This window comes from Cariama cristata, unplaced genomic scaffold, assembly GCF_000690535.1.
Source record: "Cariama cristata isolate BGI_N322 unplaced genomic scaffold, ASM69053v1 scaffold13963, whole genome shotgun sequence".
In the NCBI taxonomy this organism is placed as follows: domain Eukaryota; kingdom Metazoa; phylum Chordata; class Aves; order Cariamiformes; family Cariamidae; genus Cariama; species Cariama cristata.
In genome coordinates this window covers 42,961-68,108 of record NW_009607898.1, presented here as the reverse complement: position 1 = coordinate 68,108, position 25,148 = coordinate 42,961, and the positions used below count along the sequence as shown (strand labels likewise).

At 37.8% G+C, this 25,148-nt stretch overlaps 1 protein-coding gene across 1 annotated transcript in view; it reads right to left on the bottom strand.

Annotated features, from left to right (window-relative positions):
• The window catches only part of LOC104159105 (membrane-associated guanylate kinase, WW and PDZ domain-containing protein 2-like), a gene marked incomplete at both ends in the record, with an annotated part of 70,268 nt that overhangs the window by 10,690 nt on the left and 34,430 nt on the right, over window positions 1–25,148 (bottom strand). The window contains 4 exons of the mRNA XM_009696925.1: window positions 1,621–1,869; window positions 3,888–3,974; window positions 4,954–5,146; window positions 10,877–10,968. Of these exons, the coding sequence (XP_009695227.1) occupies window positions 1,621–1,869; window positions 3,888–3,974; window positions 4,954–5,146; window positions 10,877–10,968 (621 nt within the window). The remainder of the gene's footprint in view (window positions 1–1,620; window positions 1,870–3,887; window positions 3,975–4,953; window positions 5,147–10,876; window positions 10,969–25,148) is intronic.

The window sequence follows — 25,148 nt, the reverse complement described above, 5'->3', positions numbered from 1 at the left end:
AAGTACCACAAGAACATGTTGGAGGGTAGGAGGCAAATCAGGATCTTGAACCTGGGTCTGTTGTCTTCAGTGGAATACTCCAGTCACAGAACTTTTGGCTGCTTGGGCATTCTCTCTTTCTCTTCCTTTCCTCTCTCTCTCCATCTCCCCCAAACACAAATCCTATCTGTGAAACAATTTTCTTGAAAAATTCATGACTGACTTAACTGATTAATATGTATGTATCTTAATGTCCTCTATGGATTTTTTTTTTTCCCTGTCTGATCTTCTGCAAAGAAATTCCAGTTGGCTATTATATTCAATAAAGTGAAAACTCAGAGTCCCAAGAGGCTAATTACCCATGGTTTTGTTACAATATTAATTCTGGCAATCATGGAATTTTAAAATTCAGCTGAAGTAATATGAAAAGCAACTCTTTTAATAACTGCATGATCATGAAGTACTGCAAAGAGGTTTTCTGAGGTCATTTGCTATTGTGAGAAACAGCTTTCCAAGTACTCTCCTAGCTGCTTTTATGTTATGAATTTAAAAGAGTGAAATTTGGTCCTAAAACTTGAAATTGTGATTTTTTTTCCCTCAGGAACCAGTTTTCGGCAAAAGAACAATTTTTTCAAAACATGTTTTGAATGCAGGGAAAGGACCACATTAGGCTACAACTTGCAAAATGACCTATGTTCTCACTTGTCTTGTTTTTTCGGCAGTGGTTAGCATTCACAATTTCAGATGGATTTGGTGGGAGATGTGGATGTCTCTCAACATAAAACCTTTTATGCTTCTTCCTTTGGATGGGCTCAGCTCTCAGTTGGTTAAATGCCATTTGAAACACCCAAGGGTGCACCTGTACCTGCAGCTGCCACCATCAAAGGGTCTGAGTCTCCTGTGGGTCTTGTGTCACATCAGCCTGACCTCTCCCTACATGTACCCAGGACATCTCAAATGGCACCAGATGCCTCTATTAAAGCAATAAAGTTGATTCCCAGCAAACATTAGTTTTCTGGTCAGAGAGTGAGCTATAATTATTAAGGGCAGATCCTGCCACATCATTTCTCTGTACTCAGTTGTAATTTTATCCTATCTCACACTATACTCCAGCCAGTTAAAAAAATCAACCTTTCTGCACCTGTGTCTAACCTGTTTTCCCATTTTCCCATTGCTTCTGCAGTGCCCTAACTGGACAGCTGCTGTCATGGGGTTTGCTTTGATCTAAGCTTTATTTCAACTTCCTGAACTTCATCTTAATTAAAAAAAAAAAAAAAAAAAAAAGTATAATTCACTCACGTGCAGGGGAATAATTTATTCACATAACCCTACTGGTTACCTGCAGAGTATCTCTTTGGAATATAGGAACAGAGAAAATCTGCTTTGTGGGTAAATCCTGTCGTACACTAACAGCCAAGTGAGTGCGTGAAGCACAGAGCCTCAGAGGTCAGAATAACCCTCGGTTTTGTCCAAGGCACAACAGACAAAGAAATGGTGCCCGTGGAAGCAACCTTGAGAGTCTCTTCAGTTTTAATCTCTGCAGCGATTAATCAGCAGATATCAGGTTTTAATTAATTTTTTTTTTTTTTTTATTTGGAGCAAACTTGGAAAAATACAAACTGAAAAATGTTATTTACTTACTTATTGTGGACCCAGATTCGGGCCTATTCAGGGAGCTGATGATAACAAAGCCAAAGCCTTCATTCTCCTTGCGATGGATCACCACGTCGCTGGTTTGCAGGCTGTGAGAAGTGAAGCCCTCGGGGGGTGTAGCATTGCTACTAGAGACAGCATGATTACTGTTAGCATAAGTAGTGTAGTCACTTCTTGGAGAACTGTGGTGCGTAGACACCGAGCCTGGGCTTCTGCCATTCTCTGGGCATGGTTCTCCTACAAGATAAATCACACCAGTATTACAGTCTGACTTGCTCAGTGGCTCTGTGGCTTACAGTACATTTGCTAATGCAACATGAATACAGTTGACTGTCTATAGCCCAGGCTACCTCAAGTATTAAACTAGGAGCTGTAATAGATGCAGAGAGACAGGAATCTACACAATTATGCAAAACATTCAAGGGCAATCAGATAGAGCAAGCATGAGTGCTCACTGCTAAGCTATCTAGAAGAGAGGAAACGAAAGTAAGAAACAGTGGCTATCTGTATTGCAAAAACGTTAGCAAGCACTATTCCTTTGTCTGCTAGTTGATCTGTCATCAAGAGGAAAATGTGACTGTCTAATCCAATATAAAATTATTTGTGCTTGGATTAAAAGAATTTAAGCAGGCAGCCAACATAGAGTAATTAGGATTAGCTGCCTAATGTTCTTACAAGTGGACTAGCATGCTCAAAAGATGTTCATGGAACAGAGCAGTTATACAATGAAAAATAGTCACAAATAGTTTTTATGTGGGTGTCGTAAGAGAAGCAGTGGTCATTTAAAGGTTTTGAAGATGCTCTTGTGTGGTGAGTTTGAAAGGGTCGAAGTGAAAATGGAGTCCATCCACACTTCAGTATTGCTTTGTAGTAACAAGAACAGGGAACAAGTTAAATCTTGTGGAATTACACACTTTTTTATACAAGCATTTTGGCAATTGCAAACAGTAAAGTTACACTTCCAGATGGGGAAAAAGATTTATATTCCTCACAGATCTCAGGTGTTTACACAAATCAGCATTTATTGACAGTTTTAACACAGAAGTTTCAGATGAATGTAATATGTTTTCTGTTTGGAGCAATGAGAGTGGCAGAGTCGTTCTACTGAACACATGAAGAGCTTACGCATACACACATACATCCTAGGAAGAGAGCTTGCAAATTAGACCTTCAGTGTGTATGTATTAATAAAATAAACATCATCCAAGGACAAGCTGTTGTTTTCTCAGTCAGGTGTGTCCTTTAGCAGTCCTTCTGCAACTGTGAAATAAAGTGATTAGAGAGAATATAGAGGAAGAAAAACAAACAATTATTATACTCCTGCATTAGAACTGAAAATCTCCAAGAGTTATTGAACCAAATCTGCAACTAAATGCCATAGTCAGTGACAAGAGAGATCTCATTTTCTGGCTGTCATGTTTCAGAAAGCTGAATATTGTTTGTGTCAGTATGGCTGCAACAGAAAGGAAATTATCTTACCCTGCAGAATGACCAAGAGCTGGCTTGGCCATAGAAGAATGCAATGGAATGCCATTAAGTATAGGAAAAGAAAGATAAAGGAGGAAAAGTTTAAATGGCTATTCGATTGTCAGCTGTGCAATAGATATTCATCAGAAAAATTACATTTTGCTTCTGCCTGTGAAAAAAATGGCATTTTACTCCGCGTTGTTGCAAATACCACCTTTTCCTAATCAAATTGTTTTCCAGACTTTGTGAATGGTGATATTCTGTTCTAGATCTGGGTGAGTATCTGTGCAAACTAGCAGTTCCAGGTGAAGGATAAGATACGTACATCAGCTATCAGGCAGGTAAGGAAAGCCCCAGCTCCTTCCGTTGAATACATTCACGCTAGTGAGAAATTCACACGAAATCAATTGGACTGATGTGTTAGTATAGCATTTTTCAGTCATGCCCAACTTGAGTAGTTCTGAAATTTTTCCACAAAGCTTGTGTTGTAACACATCAAATTAAAAACCTGTTCAGCTCCTCAAATGCTTAAGCATTAATGAGTTACACACTATAATCCCCGGTGTGGCACTCTCAAGGCCCAAGAATAACTCCAGGTGTTTTACCATCTTGCTTCATTTTCTGTGCCAGGAGACCAGACTGCCTAATAGACCCTTTTATTTAATATTTAACAAGCAGCAGCAAAGGCTGGCATCCACTCCGTGCTAACCCTCTTGCTAATTTTGCCCGCAGTCTGTACAGCCGACTGACCCGGGAAAGGTGCTAATCGCAAGCGCTCGGCGGATTACCTTGGTTATTGGCCATTTTCCTAGCGCTGGGGGAGCTGCGAGGGGGCGTCGCGCCGGGCGGAGGGGGACCTTTCTGGCTGGAGGACTCTGGAGTCAGTAACAGAAGAAAGTCAGTCCCGCGAGAGCGCGGCTGGCAGGGAGCTGCGGTGCCGCAGTGGGAGGGGGACTGAGAAGATGAAGGTGAGTGGGAGGGCGGCTTTTTGGCAGGGGAGCGAAGGGGAACAGCGCAGGCAAGGACAGCAGATCTAGGGCACGGGGAGGCAGAAGACAGGACAGGCTGGGAACGTGGTTTTGCTCATTTCTGGTGCCTCAGTTACATGTACTCACCACAAATGTTTTTAAAGTTCTTAAATAAACTTTTTTCCTTGAGTAAGCAAATGTTGCAATGGAATGGCAGCAAATTCTCCCATTAAAGCTTTAATAGATGCTGCCACACCTTTTTCCAGGTTCCAGTGTTTTTCAACAATTGAGACCCAGCTAGTTTAAAGGTTTCATTTACTTAAAATTCTTCATATTGTTTTAGGTTTATTTTCGGAATCTGTCTGCTTGGAGGGAGGATCTGGCCCTGTTCCTAGGGGCCGCTTGTGCCATACAGAAGGTTTTAAGCCAGCTTGCATTGCAGTTGGGGGGAGCGAAATTCCAGATGAGATCAGTGAGACCAGAAATGGGCTTTTAACACATATAGGAGTGAAATGAGTTCCTGACCTAAACAGTTAATAATCTTTGAAGCTTTCTCTGATTGCCTATTGACACAGTCAGCTTTAACAGCTTTAACTTAGGTGAACAATTTGTCCCAAAAGTGGACAAGAGGAGACAGCACAGACCAAGACAGCACGGAACAAATCCAGAGCACTCATGATCACCACACCGGGGTTGCTAATATTGTTTCCAGTTCTGAAGGAAACAACACTCAGCTGTAGTGTTTTTGTCACAGAAACAAGGGACACATATTTACAATTATTCTTTCTTCAAAATGACACAGTCTCTATTATTTTAAAACAGCACCTGTTTGTGCTGCCAGCATTGAGATCTGTTTTTGCTTTCACCTTTCCCAGCCTTCACTCACCCGTGGGTAGCACCTTTCTCCTCACAGTAAGATTCACTTGCCCGTTTCGGGCAGCATTATGCATAAGATCAATCACATATCGGTGGGTTTTGCCAGCCACTGGAATTCCATCTACATACACCAGCTCATCACCAGGATGGAGACGACCATCTCGGTCTGCTGAGCCCATGGCAATTACTGCTCCGATGAGAATCTAGGCAGCAAAGAAACAAAATCCCATCATATATACAGTAAGTCTCTAATTTAGTGCCATGAATGTTTCAGTGATTTTCCCTTGCTTTTAAAATTAAGTTAGCTATTCAGTGCAGGTGAAGAGATCTGTGTGTGTCTGAAAGCTGTGCTCCTCCTCTGCAGGTATGATTGAAGATGCTTCCTTGCCTTTGGTAAGAAGGCAAGAAATTTCCTACCTGCGTAGGAGTGATACATCTGAGAATCCTGATCTACGGATGATCTACCTGATATCTTCAAATCAAGACAATCTATCTATAAGGAGTGTTGAGTTTATATAGACTACATTATACAGAAGATCTAAACAGATTACTTCCATGTAAGGATCCATTTGACTTAAAATTAGTTATTCTGCATATTTCTTATCAAAGGTTCCTCACTGCATTGTGATTTAAGCACCTGGAGTAATATACCTGAGGCCAGTAGTGGAAGTGACCTCACTAGACAAAGTTTGCTTTGGGATCCTTTAGGGGAAATGAAGTCCTATGCCAAACATTGTTACTTATAATGAATAACGGCTTAGGTAGTGGTTGATTAACAAAATGGAAAAAGAGGAAAAATGTCAGCTTACTCAGGGCAGATGTTGTTTTCCCAAATCTACATTTAAATGTAATTGTATGGGACATATAAACTGATAAAAAATCTGTTCAAAACCTTTTAATGACTTTCTCCACTTTCTATGTACATAAATTCACATAATTTATTAGAAGACATATATATTTCCCCTGTGGAATAAGTGGTAGAACAGTTGAGATTGATTCAAACAAAACCTACTTTCTTTGAAAGAATATTAAAGCATTCACAGAGCTTGTTCCAAATTTTCCTTTCTCTTGTTCAGTGTGAGAGTGAGCACAGAATGATGGATATGACATGCCGTGTGACAATCTGCTTTAAATAAGAAAAGATAAAAGCTATCAAGCATTACTTTTCATGATGAACTGCAAAGGCTAGATGTGGTAGTCACACAGGTGGTCTTATGTGTTTTTGTGGTCTTAGCTGCAGAGTTGCAAGTATCCCAGCAGAGTGTTTAAATGAAAGCCCATGTGGAGCCTGGAGAATTCTCCTCAGTTTCTAGCCTCCCTTTGGCTCACTTTTGCGTTCAAAACTTAGCAAAGAGATTGATGTGGTGTTTTCCTGCTTCCTGGTGTTCTTGGGATCCTGTTAAATAGTGCCAGGCTGAGATGCCAGAGATACTCTTTCAGGTTCTCCATTCTGTTCTTCAAATAGTGAAAGAATATACCTCAAGGCTTTGGAAAAAACTTTGCGCAAAATCCAACTATGAAATATGTATTTATGCTCCTTTACTGGACAGGAAAAAAGCTGTCTAAAGGTATGTTTAGCTAAATCTCCACAAAGCATTCTCAAAACCTTTACATTTGAGTAGCTCGTATGAGTAAGAATTTTTTCCTGGTTGTCTTGGGAAGAGATAAGTGATAACCCTCTGCAGCTTGGAAGATTGTAGGGACTGCCTTCCTTCTTTGGTTTTATTGAGCATTTGCAGTTTCTTTATAATTGGCTGCCAAAGTATTGATCAATCTGTGCATCTTTAAACTTTGGAGAAACACAAATGCAGCTCACAGCATGGTAGGTCATCGGTATCTACAGTAAAGTGCAAAAACTCTTTCTAGTTTTGAGAATTAAATAATTATTGCTGACATTTCACATGTCCACAGTGGAATGTGATTGTGTTACTCATCTCAGTGGTGGAACTGACTTCTAACATAAGAAGCAGAGTCCTACTTTAAGCAGTTCAGGTAGGTGTGTTTGTCAAGATGATGGTCACCATATTTGTTACTGGATATATTTAATAGCAAGAATAACTTAGTTTTCCTTCTTTTTCATTTTCTGTGTCTGAACTTGTTTCTTATCCAGTATCTGCTCCCATTTCATGGCTGAGTAGTTTCCGTAATAGTTATAAATTCTACAAGCAAAACATGAATTCGAAAAATATTTATCAGGTTGATACTTGCATGAGATTGCTTTGAATGTGTGAGGAAAAAGATGATGACATGTAGGCAATATTGAGCGTGTTGTAGAGAAAAGGGCAAGTTTCACCAATTGCTTGAGATTAAGCATGAGAAATGCTGGGATTAGGAAGACTGTGACAGAGCATAATATGAAATTGAAGCCTGAGTCTATTAACTCATACATGTTAATCTGTTTTGATACCGAGTTTCTTTGCGATTCTTGGTAATTGTTTGACTTCGTGTTCCAATTTCTCTGAATACAACACAGTAGCTCCACAGGCATATAGTAAAATTTGAGTAATAACATAAAAGATGTGATTCATCTCACCTAGTTTTAAGTGTCTGTGATGTTCAAACCTAAGTTAATCATCTGAACTCTGTCTAATCACCACTAAAAATAGTTCCTGAGGCATGGTCTGCATTATCCTAACTAATTTTGCTCTATGGACATCTGTTATGTCATAGAAATGTCTGTTTCTTTGCACTGATCAGAAAAGGAATATAGACATACATCTTTCAGGCAGTTTTGAGAACAATCCCAGGCAATCTGTGTTGACAAGGTGAAACTCTTAGTGTAATTATGTTCCTGTGATTTTGCATTTGAGCTGCACAAATGTGCGCAAAATACTTCTCCGCTTTGGGGCAGCAATTTGCAACTTCAGTAAAGTTCCACTTTACGTATATTTGGAACCTTTCATTGATATTATAATTCACTGTAACAGAGTCAGATTATCTCTAACTCCTCAAATTACTGGGAGATGTGATAAATACCTGTGGTGGTATGATCTCATGAGATTTGAGAAGGTGATTGGAACTGGCACAGCCCGCAGTCTTGATATTTGAAATTTCTCAATAAATTTGTGTCTTTCCTTTGGAAAGCATCTTTATGCTTACAGATATGGAAAGTGGAGTAGCACTTTCTCCTTCTAAGGTGCCAGGTAACTGATATAACTAGAAGGAAACTAAGCTGCAGTCCCTCTATAGTGTCAGTATTTTCCTTCTAAAAACTTCATGTGGATTCTGCATCTTTGAAAAACTTATTGCCTTATGCTGAAGAATCCATATTCCTCTTTAGAAATCGAATCACAAAGACAAAAGGCAATGAAAGCTTCCTTTTGTTCTGTGTTACTTGACTGGACAGCAGGAGAGCTGAAACAAACATTTCAAAGTGTATCAGTTCTTGTTTCACAGGAAATGCAGGGGTTTGGAGGGCAGGTAGAAATTGCCTCTCCTTTTCTGGAGGTGAAAGGAATGGAGGGCTGCAAATGGGCTGTCCGTGGGGGAGCAGGGAAGCAGTGGTGAGAGAAAACAAAGTTAAAAAGTCTTGCATTTTGAATACAAAATAGATGGAAACTAAAAAAATGTGGAATGTATCTGTCGTCTTTATTGGTGATGAATTTGAGCAGTGAAAACAAGTAGACGGGCAACAAAGAGGGAGTGAGAACTGAGAAGTTCAGCACTGCAACACCTAGCTCTAAGAAGGTGCCTTTTTGCCTCATAGGATCCTCAGCCTCAAGCTAGGATCTTATTCATTCCTGAGGACTTTGAGACACGGTTTGTGGGGAGATATAAAGCCTGTTAGATTGATATGTCTGAAAAATGCTTTTATATTTTCAAACCCTGAAATAGACACAGCAACCTTGAGGCTAAGTGCAGGCTGAGAGCGATTGTTAAGCAGGACAGTGAAGCGTCTTAGAAGGTGGTTCACAGAAGGCAGTATTTTTGGTCCTGTTCTCCAAAAATAGCAAGGTGCTTATCTCTGCACTTGGTATCCAGCTATGACTCTTTGACTTTGGACAGTAAAGCCAGGTCAGTCCTTTGCTGAAAATAAACTAGAAAGAGCTGCTTCCTCTGTAACAGTTCAGTGCATAACGCACGTAGCTTGGAGGCAAAAGACTCGTTTCCAAATTCCCAGTCTACTGGACTGTTGAGCAGAGACATAAATTCAGGTTTCCCACAACTTCGACGGATGTGCTTAACCATCAGAATATCATATATTCTAAATTAGTTTTCTCACAGTCCTTTAGGTTGAAATAATTCCATTTTACATAATAACCTTTTAAATGAGGCATTTGAGCTACACTTTTCCCCATGAGAATGTTGTAAACCTCCAAACTGCAGAGCCAGTCAGACTCTCAGTCTGTGACTACTTAATTACTCATTTGTAATGAAAAAAGCACTAAAGGAGACACCAAGACAGACCTTCCCAGAATATTTAGCAGCCTTGCAGCTAGCGACACTTTCCTGGGAGGTGGGAAATGCCACTAGACACTACTGTCCGAAACAGGTAGAGGGAGATTTCCAAACCTTCCACTAGTGCCAATTCTTTGCAGGATAAAATGATAAAATAGGATGTTTCCTCTAGCTCCTAGCCGATTTCTTTTTGGCTTCACCCAGTAGGTGAGATTTGAGAAACCATACTGGCTGGGCCATCCAAAAAGGACAGAAAAAATGCTTAGTTGGATAACGTGCAGATGATGGCTCAGTGGCCTCACTTTATGTGCTCTGGGACATGCCCCATGGAAGAAGGTTAGATGCCAAGGGGGCTTTAGGCACAATGCAAGTGTAGATGATGAAACAGTGTTGTTTTGGAGTCCTTCTGTACAGCTATACCTTATTTAACTTTGAAAATCCGTTCAAAAACACTTATTCTAAAACAGGGTCTCTGCATTTCAATCGGCACTTGAAGCACCTTTTTTAGAATACAGTGGTTTTTTTTCTTTTTACAGGAGGCATCAGTAAACTATTAATATTTATCAGTATTTCAACAGATGTTGACCATTTTAAAATATGCCTCTTTTTTTCACAGAGCCATGTGTTCGTTGATGTTAATGCTTGAATGACAACTATATTATTCTGTATGAATTTGAGTATGGAATACATAAGTCTATCAACTAGTTATACATTATCTTAGAAATGAGGTTACACAGGACTTAGAGTATGCATAAGGTTGTGATAATAACATGTGATCATTATAGAGTTGGGATTAGTCCTTGCTGACAAACCATTACATCATCAAAGTTATTCTGAAGGAGTACTAATTCTGCATACTCTCTCAAAATTACGGTATTTATATATATATATATATCTCACTAATTTACAAAAATGTGTACACATTTCTTTTAAAAAATGTGTATATGTCTTATTTTATATTTTATTTCACCGGCAATGAATCTGTGCTGGTTTTGTTACCTGTTATTTGGTTATGGGGATGTCTCCCTCCTAATGATATAAAGCTACCATTTTTATGCCTGATGCATCACATGATGTTGTCATCTAAACTGGAATATGGACTACTGTGCCCCGGTGGGACTTTCTGTCTTTCTGGAAATAAACTGCATTGTCAATAGTATCTTTTAACTGTATGCACAGATATAGTCTGCTTACATTGAACACAGTTATACATAGTCTTACATAATCCGGTTTTTAAAATCCTCTGCTTAAACTCAGTTTTGGAAAGTCAAGATTAAAAGATGCCAGGTCATACTCTGCAGTAAAGGGCCGAGTGATGCACAGTTTAGCTCCTTCTGATTCTAACTTAATTTACTGTGACATCTTTTAGATGCGGACAACCTGAGAGTCCTGTTTTTTCTATGGACGAATAAAAAAGCCATTTTACTTATGGCTTAACATGGTGTTCCTTTGGGTTCAGCTATGTAGTAATATTTTTCTGACCTTTACACAGATTTTAGAGTTATAAAAAGGAAAGTTAGGGAGAAATAACTCACAGGCTGTCCAGGTTCATCTCCTCCCAGGATCCTGAAGCCAAACCCAGACTCCATTCTCCGAAGGTGAACATCCAGCTCCTTGTAATCGGGACCTGGTTTAAAGGGAAATCCCACTGAGCAAAGCATTTTGGCTTTGTCTTGAGAATTTGCACCATCTTCCCTCCCACCTTGTGTTCATTGTACATGACTAATGGCATCCTGGTTAGAGCTGGTGGAAACAGATGGGACACAGTGTGTTGTACACAGACAAGGAGGAGACTTGGAAATGTAGGTATCTCTTGGAGGATGATTATGTTTGGTAGAATACACAAAACCAAGCTAGAACACATTCAGAGGAGAATGGTACTGAAAAAGTCTGTCCAAAATAGAGGTTGTACAGGTGCCTTCTTTCTACAACTGACTGCATAACATACTGCTGTTCATCCACCTCTGGAATTTAATTTGTGTTTTCCTTGCAGTTCATTGAAACCTAAAGAGAATAAACTGAAATAGGAGATAGAGATACACAGAAAAATTATGAGTCAAACTCACAAAAATGAATAATCATTACAGGCCATTTTAGTTCCACATACAGATATAAAGCTGTATGTCTTTTCATGTAATGTAGCTTTTAAGTATTCCACTTTCAGGTAATATCCTCAATAAAGAGTTTTGACGAAAGCTATCATTATAAGCCTCTGAGTCTTAGGGTTTAAATTGAAAGCTAACATCATTAACTTGAACTCCTTAATGCTACTCAATTAAAGTCTCAACAGCTTTATGAATCATTAAGACTGTGCTTCCATATGCCTGCGTAACTTGCCTGTAAACATGTATTCTGCTCTGGAATATATCAGTTCAGGAATGTACTGTTTTTAAAAGTCAGTTTCTTATAAAAGTGTCTTTAGTTGCATTTGAAAGAGCCTATTGTTTTGAGGTCTTGATGCCCTCCAAATACAAAAGAGATTTTGAATAAAATTTCAAATAGTATAAAGTGAAATCATAAGCAGTTAGAGGACTAAGAAGTTGTCTATTTTAACTATCGCTTTATCTGCATGTTCAGAGATACTTTAGGTTCATCACCTAAAGCAGGACAGTGATTAACAGGAATGATCTTGTGTACAGATTGCACTCTGGTCTATAAATTGTGACAGCTTTTGGCCAGTGTCAGCTTGTTGCCAAGCCCAAGAGAGAGAAAGGGATGAGTCAGGTTTATTTCAGCAAACTGTTTATACCGTCTCCAGTTGTGCCTTGTTTCCTCAGGAGGGCATGGACTATAGATGGCTGAAATATGGTACTTCAGCCACTCTCATTTAGAGATTCCCCACCCCAGTACGATCAGTGGGCACCTTACAAACTGCAGAGTTGGGCAGATCCCAGCTTTAGTCTGGGATTAAAGCCAATTCAGTTTCAGTCAGGTCTTGCAAAGACAGAGAAACAGAACTACATGCAGTGTCTTTATACAATGACCATGCAATAAAAATCCCCTCTAGACAGCAGCATAGTGCATTATTTCAGCAATATAGATTGGTGTAAATTAGACTGAATCAGAAATATTTCAATTGGTAAAATAAAAGTATTACCCTTCCCTACCAAACTGCTTCTCGTATATTTAGAAGACAAACCCAAACAGATCCTACCAGCTTATTATCCTGACTTTTTGCAATTTATTTGATGTGTCTCAATAAAAAACAAATGAAGTTTGTGCATGCACAATATGTTAGTTTAATGCAAAGTTTGTTTCAAAGTTGCGAGAGGCAAAGGAATTTTAAGATGAAAGCAATACATTATCTTTACCTGATTTGCTGTGCGTAAGCGTAACAAGGATGGGGCTTAGTACTAGGGAGGGGGCTTTGTAGATAGACACAGAATGATCACCATTTATAGGCCAAGTCTAATGCTCAAAGGCACTTTCCAGCAGTCTGTCACAAAATAAGCACTACCTTTATTTGCACACACATGAATGAATATGCACAGTTGGGAGTATATTAAGAAAGTATAAGAATGTCAGGTTGTGAAGAATACTTGCTCTGGCACACTGAGATGAAAATGTCCCTCAAACACATACATTGACAAAGCTGATCCAAACCAATGTTGGCATCAGACTCCAAAATAAGAGGTACTATTTTTTAAAAAAGAGACTGTTTTTTTACCCATTTAGAATGGAACAGATAAGTCAGGTTGACCATGAAAAGGTTTAGGCTAAAAATACTGTCTATGGGCATACTTTTCTATGAGCTCTAACACAGTTTGGAAGCCTGTGGATTAACTGACTGTGCCATCACCTTTGGTCAGAAGAGCCTTCCTTCCCAAATAGCTGGAAGTCTATGGAGCCCATTCTCTGTCAACTCTAACCACGCCACTGAAAACCACTTTCGAAAAAGAATGTTCTTTTCTGTCCCACCAAGCAAACAAAACATGGGACTGGAAAGGATCCCTGGGTCATCTAGTCCAGCTCCCTGTTATTGCAAGCCTCCACAAGCAAACAGCACACAGACCTTACCAGTAAAGACATAGGCAAAGGAGCACTGGTACCCGAGCTTGTTTCTGGCCTTTGTCACTAGGTCACCTGCCTCATTCAGAATTTTCACAGATGTATTGCACTCTATGATTTTACCTACTTTTCACAGTAATATCATGCTGTCTTCAGCAACTGACTAGTACACTTGAGAGTGTTTCCTCCACTGCTGTTGCTGGTTGTTTCAGCTTTCGTGCTTGGTATGATACAGCTCCATTGGCTGCACTGACCAGCTCTCCATTGGTCTGGAGACAACCACACCATAGATATCTGAAGCTACATGTCTGAATGTGGACCTGATTTCCACCCTGAGTTTTTGTGCTTAGGTCATTAATGAAAATAACACAGAAGACTTATTGCAAAGCTCTCCACTAATATTACCCTTTCAGTCTAGAAACTGTTCTTTTAGTAGAATTGTGTATCTGCTTTCTAGCCATTCCTCTTTACATTTTGTGCTAAGCACTGCCTTCTCCAGGCTAGCATGGAAGTGCTTCAGTTATAACTAGCATTTTGTAAAATGTCCAGTTGAAGTCTAGATTGATTAAGCATGCATTATCTGTTTGGTGCAAAGTATCAGTTACAAGGTTAGTCTGACACAATCAACTTTTGGTAAACTCCTTTTGCATTTGGTCTCAGTTTATCTCCATATCAGCAGTTTTTAATTGAAAATATGTTCTAAATCTTGCTGCTGCTGAGATCCATTTTTTCCTGTGTCTGAAAGACAGGTAAGTGATTCACTACTATGTATTTTTACTACAGGAGCTCATGCTTGGTAGATTTACTAAAAGTCCCTACTTATGTGGCAGCAGTTTCAATATTCCTGAATGTACATTGATCAAGTATTCTTACCCATGTAAGTGAATAGATTTCATCTTATATACCTTCAGTGCTTGCTTTAGGATTCTGGTACTTTTTTTTTTTTTTTTTTTTTTTCCTCACAAAGGATTGTTAGAGAAACGAAATTTTGCCTTTTCTTGCTGGAGTAGATTTTCAGTTGATCATAGAAAGAAAATAACTTATACTTACAGAAACATGCTGCTCCTATGCCTTGCAATATACTGCGAACTGTTGATTAATATAATTTCATTATGGAAAATGTGTCTTTATTTTTTTTTCACTCGGTAAGCTAGATTAGCACCTTGTGGTTTATGCCAAGTAAGAAGAAATGAATAGGTTTGCACACACGAGAGTCAAGCCAAGACTGAATTAGCATAGTCTTTTGCACAATTTGCTTATCCTTCCAGTCAACGCAATACACCTGAATGTCCCATCTCTTACCAGTTTCACTGAGAGTTTCAACTTAAAGTCAGTATTTCTGATTGTATAATATGCATATTTTGTGCAAGAATGACAATGTTCCCTGTTCTCCCAGCCTCTCTACATGTTTATATTAGAAAAAGAATTTTAGATTTGCCTGCTAGTAACTTTGTTGTCTTTTTTACAGTTACAGCATTTTGTTTCTTTTTTTTGTGTGTAAAGGAAAACTTTCTTAACTGATCATTTGGCCTAGAAAAGAAAAAAAAAATGACTTTGATAGGTTCTAAAACCAGCTGGCTTCTCCATGAATTTGAGAATGGTATTGGACAAGATGTGATCTGATCATTGCTGCAAGGGAAGATGGTAAAGAACACTGGGAAATTCTGCTTTCTGGTTCCTGGACAACGGGGAATTTGCTTTAAAGGTAAAGATACCAGACTAGACTGTTACTGAACAACAGTGAGATCTCATAGGTGAAGATGTGATTATAAACTCAGCTACATTTCTGAACTATATTCTAGTTGCTAGGTGAATTACACATTGATATGTGTACATGCAATTGTTTCTTTATAGTATGTAGAGAAAATATCCCTGAAGATGATTAATGAATTTTCTGTATGAGTCAAATTGCAGAAGTGCTATGTGAATTTTACAGTGACAAACCTGGTATTTGGGATGATGCTGTAAATGTTGAGATATAGATTTTTTTTTAATTAAATCTCTCTTATATTGGAATTAAAACAAGGATGAAGAGCTTTGTTGTAATAATTTCATAATCTTTCTGTGTGTACTCAACTTTCCTGCTAAAAATAAAAATTTATTTGGACTCCCTTGTTGAAGATGATGAAGATTTTTGTTCCATATAAATCATTACTATGAATTGTGATTGACACAAATCTACAATAACTTTTCATCTGAGTTTCAGATGCTCTTGAAAGATGTGAAAAGCTTGAAAACAGTCATGGGTCTGCTGGTCTTCAATGTGAGTAGCTTTTCAAAAAATATATGTATTTCCTCTTGATATTTATAGAGAGGAAAAGCTGGTAAACAAAGACTTCTGTATAAAAATCAGCAAAGAAAAAAAAGAATGAAAAAAGGAGAAAAGAACTGGTGTGCTAACAAGGCTTATTCAATGTATAAACCCTACTAGGGTATGCAAAACCAGTCCAATCTCATATTTAATTTAGGATCTCTGTCCAATGCGTGTAGGACTAGAAAAGACTTTGATGGGATTTTCAGAACAGCATTTTTTGTATGAGATGCCTGTTTTAACTGTTCACTTAACATGATCACATTGGGAAATCAAATATTGCTGTTTTTTAAACAAGTCCACTGCCACTTTACAAGACCAATGTTGATTTAAATACCTGAAAAAGCTTCTGGTTTTGAAAGTTTTTGGTTTTCGGTTTTTACAGAACAAGATATAAGTATGGAAGCAAGGAATTGGTGGGTCTGCATAATACATCAGTTCTATCCTTTTGCAAATGAAGATAAAATTAATTTCAGTTTTACACAAAATATTGCCTAAGCTTAGATTTAGGCATGAGCTATGAAGATATATTTTTATGTTAAAGAGTGAACACTAACATATGAAAGTACACATAAAACATTATAAAATGTACACAAAGACTGGTTGAGGAAAAATAAATACTTTTTCTTGCTCAAAATGCAAATCTATTATAGAAAGTTAGCATTCTATAAGCCCGCAACATTCATACAAAAATAAAATGGTGACTGGGCAGTCATGACTGACCATTATCTAGAGAAATGATAAAAGAAAGAAGATAACTTAAACATAAAATGAAAGACAACTAGTTTACAGAACAATGAAGGCTGAAGAATACTTGCCAGAGGAATCCGCTCGAAAACCAGTCCTGGGCAGCACTTGTTCTGAATAGGAAAATGGGGAATTAAAGATGAAATACATTTCTCAAGTTATGTAAAGATGCAGCACCAATTTCTCTGCTGTGTTTTGAATTACTGAAGTGCAATCTCTACTTTTTATTGCAGGTTTTTTTTTTTTCTCCTCCCCTCCTTCCTGACTTCCTAGGCATTACGTGTACATACTCCTGCTACAGGTAGACCTCCCTCTCCACTTCTATGCAAAGAGAAACAAATGGTAAGATAGTAATGTTCCTTTAATGTAACATAGGTTATGATGAAGATAAAACTGTTAATGTGTTTAAAATTGTGAAAGTTAGTGACAATATTTGTGCTTATTCAAGTACAGCAATCAAAGGGCAAGTTTAATGGCAGTGTTTAGATGACTTGACCACCACTTTCATTCAGCTAAACTGCAAAATGTCTTTTGTCATCAAGAAGAGTAAGATTTTGCTAGAAGGATGTATGTTGCCAATAACAACAACTGGTTGTACATGAAGGCAAATGCAGGTGAACTCATTTAACCTACTTTTCATGCAGATAGTTTTCAAAGTATTTGCATTTCACTAGATGAAATGCAGCAAATAACTGATTTGTTTTCATATACAACCACTTTGCTGGCACAGGAATCTGGAACAAGTCCATAGCTGAACTCACTGCCACACTTCCTTTGCTGGTTTTGAAATGTTCTGACTAAGAATTTCTGGTTTATTATCTCTGCAGTATCCAGAGTGAATCACAAAACTTCCCAAACCAGAGGTGATTTCTGTTGCCCTACCAACAACAAAACATTAAATAAAGCACTAGTGCATTCATGTGACTCTAAACCAGATTATCACACCATGCATATTTCATGGTATAAATGAGGTAATGTCTGTCACATCAGCATCTGTAGGACAGTGATGCAATATATAAGCATATCATATCTTCCTGAGATAGAAGGAAGACAGGAGTAGATTTAATACTCTAAGTAGGCAGTTCCAGGCAGAAAGAAGTCAGAGAATATACTGGAGGACAGCAATTTTGGCTAAGCCTTCCGGAAATATATGGATGTGGTAAGAGAAGTAAGAAGACAGTATTTCCTCTGTGGGCAGCTCCTTACCACTTTGGAAGAGTTTGGACTAAAGCTACCTACCTTCTGGTAGACTGCTTCCTAAAGGGAGCATGGACTGTAATGGTAGCAGCTGAGTAATTCATAGTTCACTTCAGTCAATACTGCACTAATGCTCTACGGCAAAGACATTTTCCCCAAAGTGGAGACAGAGGCCACTGAATGTCTTATGAATTTTTGGTAAGAGTATTTACATAGCAGCCATGACCTGCTCAAATTCAGATGACTGCTGCCTTGCTTACCTAAAATACAGTTTAGAGATTCCATTAGATGGGAACATCCCTTTAGATTTTGTGTTCTTCTTGTATTTGTGTTCACCGGCTATGTCAGGAGATGTGTCATGTGGGCTATGGTGTTTTATTTTATAGGAGGCTGCCCATCTTTACATTAGTGGTTAAACGAGGTAATTCCTTAACACACTTCAGATTTTGTAAAGTTTGGGATCTTTCAAGATGAGAGGTGCTATCTAAATGTAAATTATTCCACTAGCACAACTCCTGAAAAGTAAAAGCTTTGAAACGGATGCTGCGCCACTGCAAACGTGGAGAAATGATTTTTTTACTCACATCCTTTCAAGATTTTAATAGAATTCTTAAAAGAGACAGAATGACTTTAATGTACAGAAAGCAATTTCATCTTGATAATCTCAATAAGCTTTTAGGTTTGAAAGGATGCAAGCCTTTTCTCTTGGTCATCCAGCTAGAATTACTCTTTGGAGCTGCTGTAAGATTGGTCCATTCTGTGTTTCCATTTCTGCTTGCAGTCACCCTAATATCCCCCAGAATTGGCCTGAAGCAGCAAACTGAAAGAAGCACAATCATGCTTAAACTGGGACAAATTAGGGAACAACTTACTATGCTAAGACAGCCATTTATTTTAAGTAAGTTAGCAGTACCTTTTTTGTAAACTATTGTTTGTGGTCAAGCAAAAGTGCCTGTCAATAAGGTAGTTTCCTTTAAAGCTAATCTCATTAAGTCTGATCTGGCTTTTGCTCCTTAATAGGTGTCTTGTCTTTGCTTGCAGAACCTCGTGTAGAGTGTCATGGTGTAAATTATCAGCTTGTAATCAATAACTCAGCATCTAGAATTTGTTTTCATTGTAGTTTAGGAATTCACACACACAAAACTTGGAACTGTGCTATGCTGAAGTTTTGAATCAAGCCTTAAAGTCCTTAAACATATAATCACCACAAAGATAAATCTTAAGTGCAGACTTGTATTTTTGGTAACTACAGCAAAGCATTGGTCATTTTAGGAAGAATCTGCTGTCAGCAGTCTAGGTCTGTGTGCAGTACAGGATATTTGTAATTATGTCACTGGCACCTTGAAAAATAGGATATAACCTCTAAATAGCTGTGCTCATGTGACAGGCAAACTGTTAGCAACCAGTAGAAATCTTCAAAAGAGGAAAGATCTGTGAAGAGCATTTAACATCTAAGAAGGGACTTTATTAGCAATGCCTCCCTATGTCAAATGCAGCAATATAGGCAGTTTTTTTCAAAACTCATAGTTCTGGGCTCAAAGACCTACAGAACAGCAGCTTCCAAGTGAAGAGGAAGGACTGCTGTGACTGGTCCTCAGCCAAGCAGAATGCACATCATTCGTGCACATCCTGGTGCCTTGTATCTGCTAAGAACAAACTGATTGAACTGGTAATTTTACCAAAATACTGAGAGACTCTAGCAAGCTTTGTTTTATAAAAACCTGTTGATTAGTTTTTATAGGAAACCAATGTTTACACAAGGCAATTTTAAACTTTCAATTTACTTATTATTAAATTAATTTTGACATTTTCTAAACTTTTACTATCTTAAACCTCCTGTCTCCACCTCTTAGGAAATGAGGTAGCAGAAGCCATGTTTGGAGAGGCCAGGACAAAGAGACCAGACTATCCAACACTGTCACCATGAATAGGCATTCAAAATGCAGAAAGTTTAAAAATAATGACATAAAATTTCTATATTCTCCTTATGAAGCCTTTTTGGTTGTACTTCTGCAGATGTGTTGCCATGAGTAGTTATAGTATTTTTATGTGAAGTAGGAATGAAATAATTACAAAGTAGAGCTTGAATGAATAATAAATGCTTGGTAAATTTGCTGCATTAGTTTTTTTAGTTCAGCTAACCTGTCCTAGAAATAAGAACTGGGAAAGTAAAACTAAGAAGCCGCCTTCTGAGCTGCTACTTGTATACAACTGTAACCAAAATAAGTCTCCACCATGGGGACTACTCTTTGTGCTCTGGAAAACGAGGATGCAGCTGTGCATTCCAGAGTCTTGCTATATGTCAAGATTCCTTCTGTATCAGATGAACGCAAAGCCAAGGTTAATTTTGCTATTAGAAGATAGAATAGTAAAAATCTTGCACATCTGGATTCATGTTTAGTCTAAAATAAATCACACTCATGGTTTTGAAACTGAAAGCAGCAAAATATTTGTAAAATCAGATAAACAATAAACAAGACCTGGGACACTATCTTGACTTAACTGAAACCAGTGGTGAAAATACCAGACTTCCTTGATGTCAAAATACAGCCCTAGGAGCACAGTTCATCTACAACATGACACAAAGGTATTCTTATTTGCACTCTCAGTGGAGTCACTGGTATTCTCTGGAGGAAGAATTATGCTGGTGAAAGATAGGGATGATAATATTTATTGTCCATAGTGTGTTATTTTCTGGATCATGCTTTGTTGAATGTTAAATACATGGAACAGAGTTAGTACCAGGAAACACTTATATTTCAGCATCTCAGTCCTAGTCATGCTTTAGGCAAATAAGAGTTTTACAAATGAGCAGAACGAATATGATCATGCTGCAATGTCCTTTGCAGAGCTGGGCAAGCATCAGTTTGAAACAGCACATAGGCAATGCAGTTCCCATTGGTCTCATGCACCTGTGACCAATTCCCCATGTTTACAAGTTGGTTTTATTAAATTATTACTTTGACTTCCTAAGAACACCCTACCACTTTGCAGATGAAAATCTGTATACCTTTTAGTAAAGTGTAAATTGTTCAAGAGAAAGGAATACTGCATCTTTAATACTGCCATCAGTTGTAAAACTGACGCTTCATATTAGCATAGGTCATTTGGGACCTACTTTGCAATCCAGCAATCAAAATCACTTTACATCCACAGTGCTATCATGATGATATTCTCATAATTCCATTTGAAAATGCTTTTGGTTTCACTGTCAGTTCTTATAACCAACAAATCCGTTTTGTCACAGCGAGTAACTCTTTCGGCAGTGATGAACAATACAAAATTAGTTGACATTGGTCTGCTAAACTTCCTCTCATTTTGTTATGTATCATCTCTTATTAAAAAAAAGGATGCATTCATTTAGTAATTTAAGTTCTTAGACCTTCTCTGTGCTATTACTTGGGGTAGCAATAGATGCAATGAAAACAACAACCTATACTGTTTGGAAATGACTTTGAGAAATTACCTTCCTGTAAGTCAGTTGCTCATACCCTAGGACAAAGAGTAGTTTGATGATAATACGTAATAACTAGTAATTTCCATTTCCCAATACTCTTTTATTTACTAAGTGAGGGCAGGCATGGCTTACTGATATAAAGGGCAGTAACTGGTGAACAGAAATATTGAAAGATATGGCAATCTGCGGTCAAGGAAGATTTGAAATTAGAACTGAATTTTCTGAATTTGTAGCCCCAAACTCTTTACTCATACAAAAAAATTATTTCTATTTATATAATACTTCAGAATACTATGTATTTAATGCTGTCATAGTGCTACATGTATATATATATGCACACATATGTATATATCTTTTTAAAGTACCATAACCAAAATGTGAATTTTTTTAGACTAGAGATGAACAAAAATGAGAAAAATTGTTAGAGGCAAAATTTTTGTTAGGAAAATACTGTCTGAAAAAATTGCGGGAACAATTATACGAAAAATTTCCTTCAATTTTGAAGACTCTAACTGTGTAGGTCTTCAGCCAACAAACACTGACGAGAAAATTCTGCTTAGTTGTAGACTATGCCATAGACCCCCTCAGGTGATAATGCATTCAGTTCTATACACCTAATAGTTTTTTTTTTTATGTTACATGAACATCAAATTTAGGAAGCCCTGATGGCCTTAGTGTTTTTCTGCAAGAATGATATTTTCAAAACTACACACACTGAGTCAGTATAATGCTGTCTGACAAATCTTTCCTATTGCTGATAGTTTGATGCATATCTACGCTGAATACCTGCAGTGACATTCCAGAGGAAAGGTAGCTTGTGAATATGTATTGAAACACTTGTCTGTGACCCATAGAGAAAGGCATTCATAAGTCTGCATAAGAAAACACACTGATTTTATGAGGGCTAATAATGCATTATGCTAATACGTTTGCTATTTACATATTTCACAGCTGTTGGTGGACTTTGCTTTTTGGTTCTTTTCCAATTTGTCTAACTCTCTGGCAGCAAAAAAAATCACAGTGCATAAGACAACTGATGGATTTGAAAGGAACTTGGGAAATTCATGTTACCAGGGTTAGAAGAGAAAATAACATGGGAGACTTTGAAGGAAGGAACCCTTGTCCTTCCAGTAAAAGGTGGATCTGTAATTGTTCAGATTTCACTTTTAATGAGAGCTTATCACTGGCTTATCTCATTCTTCCTACTGGCATTTCTGTGTCACATCACCAGCCTTGAACTACCACATTAATTGAAGGACAAATGTAACTAATTGCTATAAAAAAATGTTTTATTTTACTGTTTTCTTTAGAGGAATATAAACCCAAATTTCCATTGTATATTTAATAACTAAAGAAATATCATAGCATTATGATTCCTAACAGCTTTGTGTCTCCTATCTGACTAATGTCTGCCTACACAGGCCTCTGAACAAAGTTTGTTATAAACTGTGTATTTACAATAAATGGACTTCAATATAAAATATGAAAGGATAAGGAGAATCTATAAAGGCAAAAATGTTAAGTTCTGGAGAATGAGTTTTCCCAATGACAATTGCGGAGCTCCTGTCACAGCTGTAAGAATTGGTGTATATTAAGTCTTACAATTTTTTTCATTAATAGGAAATTCCTGATCTGATGTACCATTTTCTAGCTTCTCTACCTAACTTCCATGGTTATCAACACAGTCACACTGCCACTTATACTCTAAGAGTTTTCATAAGGAGAAAGGAGTTAAAGGATTTTAATTAATTAATCAAAATTTATTTAATTTTATTAATTAATAAAATTGATTATTATATTAATAATTAATAAGAAAGTTAGGTAGGTTCTCTTCACCAGAGAGAAGAAATAAGAGGGCAAGGGGGGGAAGAGAGGGGAAAAAAAAGTGAAAAAAGCGGCAGAGAGACAGAGAGACATAGCTGCAGAAAGGAAAGACAAAGAAAGAAGAAAATGATTGCCCTTCTTTTGCTTTTAGGCAGCTGTTTTGGATGATGTGGTAATCTTCATCAGTCTTTCGAAAGACTTTATGCTCCTTTTTGGCTACTTGGAGCTATCGAGCACAGTTGATGGGTGACAGCAGACGTAGGTGAAAGCTAACAGGGAAGAGTTGGCAGGTAACAGCTAACTTGTGACAAACAATTTTCTGAGGAGCTATAACTTACAAAATAGAGTTGCACTTTGCTTTTGTACTAATGCATCATTTGATTTGTCTCCGAGCTGCATTGGTAGAACTGCCTCTACCAAACCGTTTCCAGTGCAGAAGCATTAGCCCTTTGTAATTCCTATGTGATCGTTAAAAACTGAAATCTTCTTCTTGCACAGGGTTATGCAGGTCCTTCATGTTCCTAAGCCTGAAAAATATTCCTGTAGAATGAAAATCATCCTTTTTCATGAAAACTTTCTGCTTGAAGCCACTTTCTTGCTATCATTATGTAGGGATGAGCATACCTAGCAGCTACAGCAAAAGCTTGTGAATCAGGCTCCTTGGGTCTAGTTCTTGCTCTGCTTTGAGTCATGTTGCTTGTGCTCCTCACAGAACTATGCTGTGATGCATAACTTGCTCAACTCCCTGATAGGGAAGCAGGAGGCTTTGATGAGGTCCTGATGAGTGCTGACTGCAGTGAGACCCTCTGATAAAAGGATCTGTAGAAACTCAGAGCTATGGCAGTATGAAAATGAAAATGACCTGTTTAGGAACAGAGTCTCACTGTGAGAGAAACAGAAATCTAGCACTACCTCTTTTTTTTTTGAGTTTTCCAGGTCATGATTGTTTGCTTCCTTGCACTATTTCTAGAAGATGAACCTCCTTCTTTTCCAATCTTGTCAGGAGATAAGGCAAACTTGCTTTGAGATAAGAAGCACTTAAAAAACCTAAAAGTAGCTGAACTTTTCCTGTGCACTTTAAGGGTATGTCTTTACCAAAGCTAACCAACCTGACACAGCCATATGGTGGGAAACTAAGTGTGTATTATCTTGAAACTCTCCCTCTTATATACTCAATTTAGAACACAATTTCTTGGCTCAGTAATGGATTTCCTGCCTGTTGTTTCTCTCTTCAGGAAACACTAGCACTATGTAGAGAATAAAAGCAATCAAAGCCTTGACAAATTGAATTTGCTAAAATGTGTGCTTATGGCATTCATGAAACAAAAATGTCAGGCAGAATAGAGATGTTTGGAGGCAATTATTTACAACCAAGGGATATGAGTGAACACAGAAGAGATCTAGTTGGGAACTGTGGAATCAAAGCTTAGAGAAAATGTTCAAAGGATACCAGCATCAGAAGAGAATAAATTAAAGCTTTGAGGATTAGCTGGAAGATCAGGACTCTGCTGGAAATCTGGGAAGAGTGGTTACTGCAGTCTTGTTTTCATCTCTCACTTTCTTGTTTTGGGCCTGGCAGCTTCATGATTTTTAATTCTTATTTTGTCTAGGTGGCTGGCTGAAAAAGGCTTGTATACGATTTCCAGTTGCCTCTTGGATAGAACTCAAATGCAATTAAACCATTGAAACACATGCTTTAGCGTAACTCCAACCTACAAGTTATCAGCTCTTCCCCTGGTGTAGCATATGGTCCTGAGCACAGTAGATTATATCAGTAGAAGACTGGAGTTCATATTGGTCCAGGAAGCATGCAGAAAACTCGTAGAAGACACCCATGATTAATAATGAATCACTTCATTCTTTTATATCTTTTGGTGTAATATACCGTCTTTTGAGGTGTAAGTCAGTCTTTGTAGTTGACACCAGACCTATATTCCCACAGTTTTATGAAGGGCAAACATGGATTTAGCCTATTTGCTTTCATTAATATTTAGCAATTCTGTAAATATAGGACTCTTCATATTGGGGATCAAGATGAAAGAATATGCCATATAAATATGTATCCCTTATATGCATATGGCATGTATAACTTTTTCTTAACTGTCTTACAAACATATTTGTTTAAACTCAGGAACTCTGCACTTTTCCACTCTTGGTTTGATGGCTTTAACCACAGAAGATGGTTCTGACACTGCTGAACGGAAAGCACAGATTTTTGCTAAAATATTTCACCTCTAGAAACTGCCCATATGGGAAGCAATTA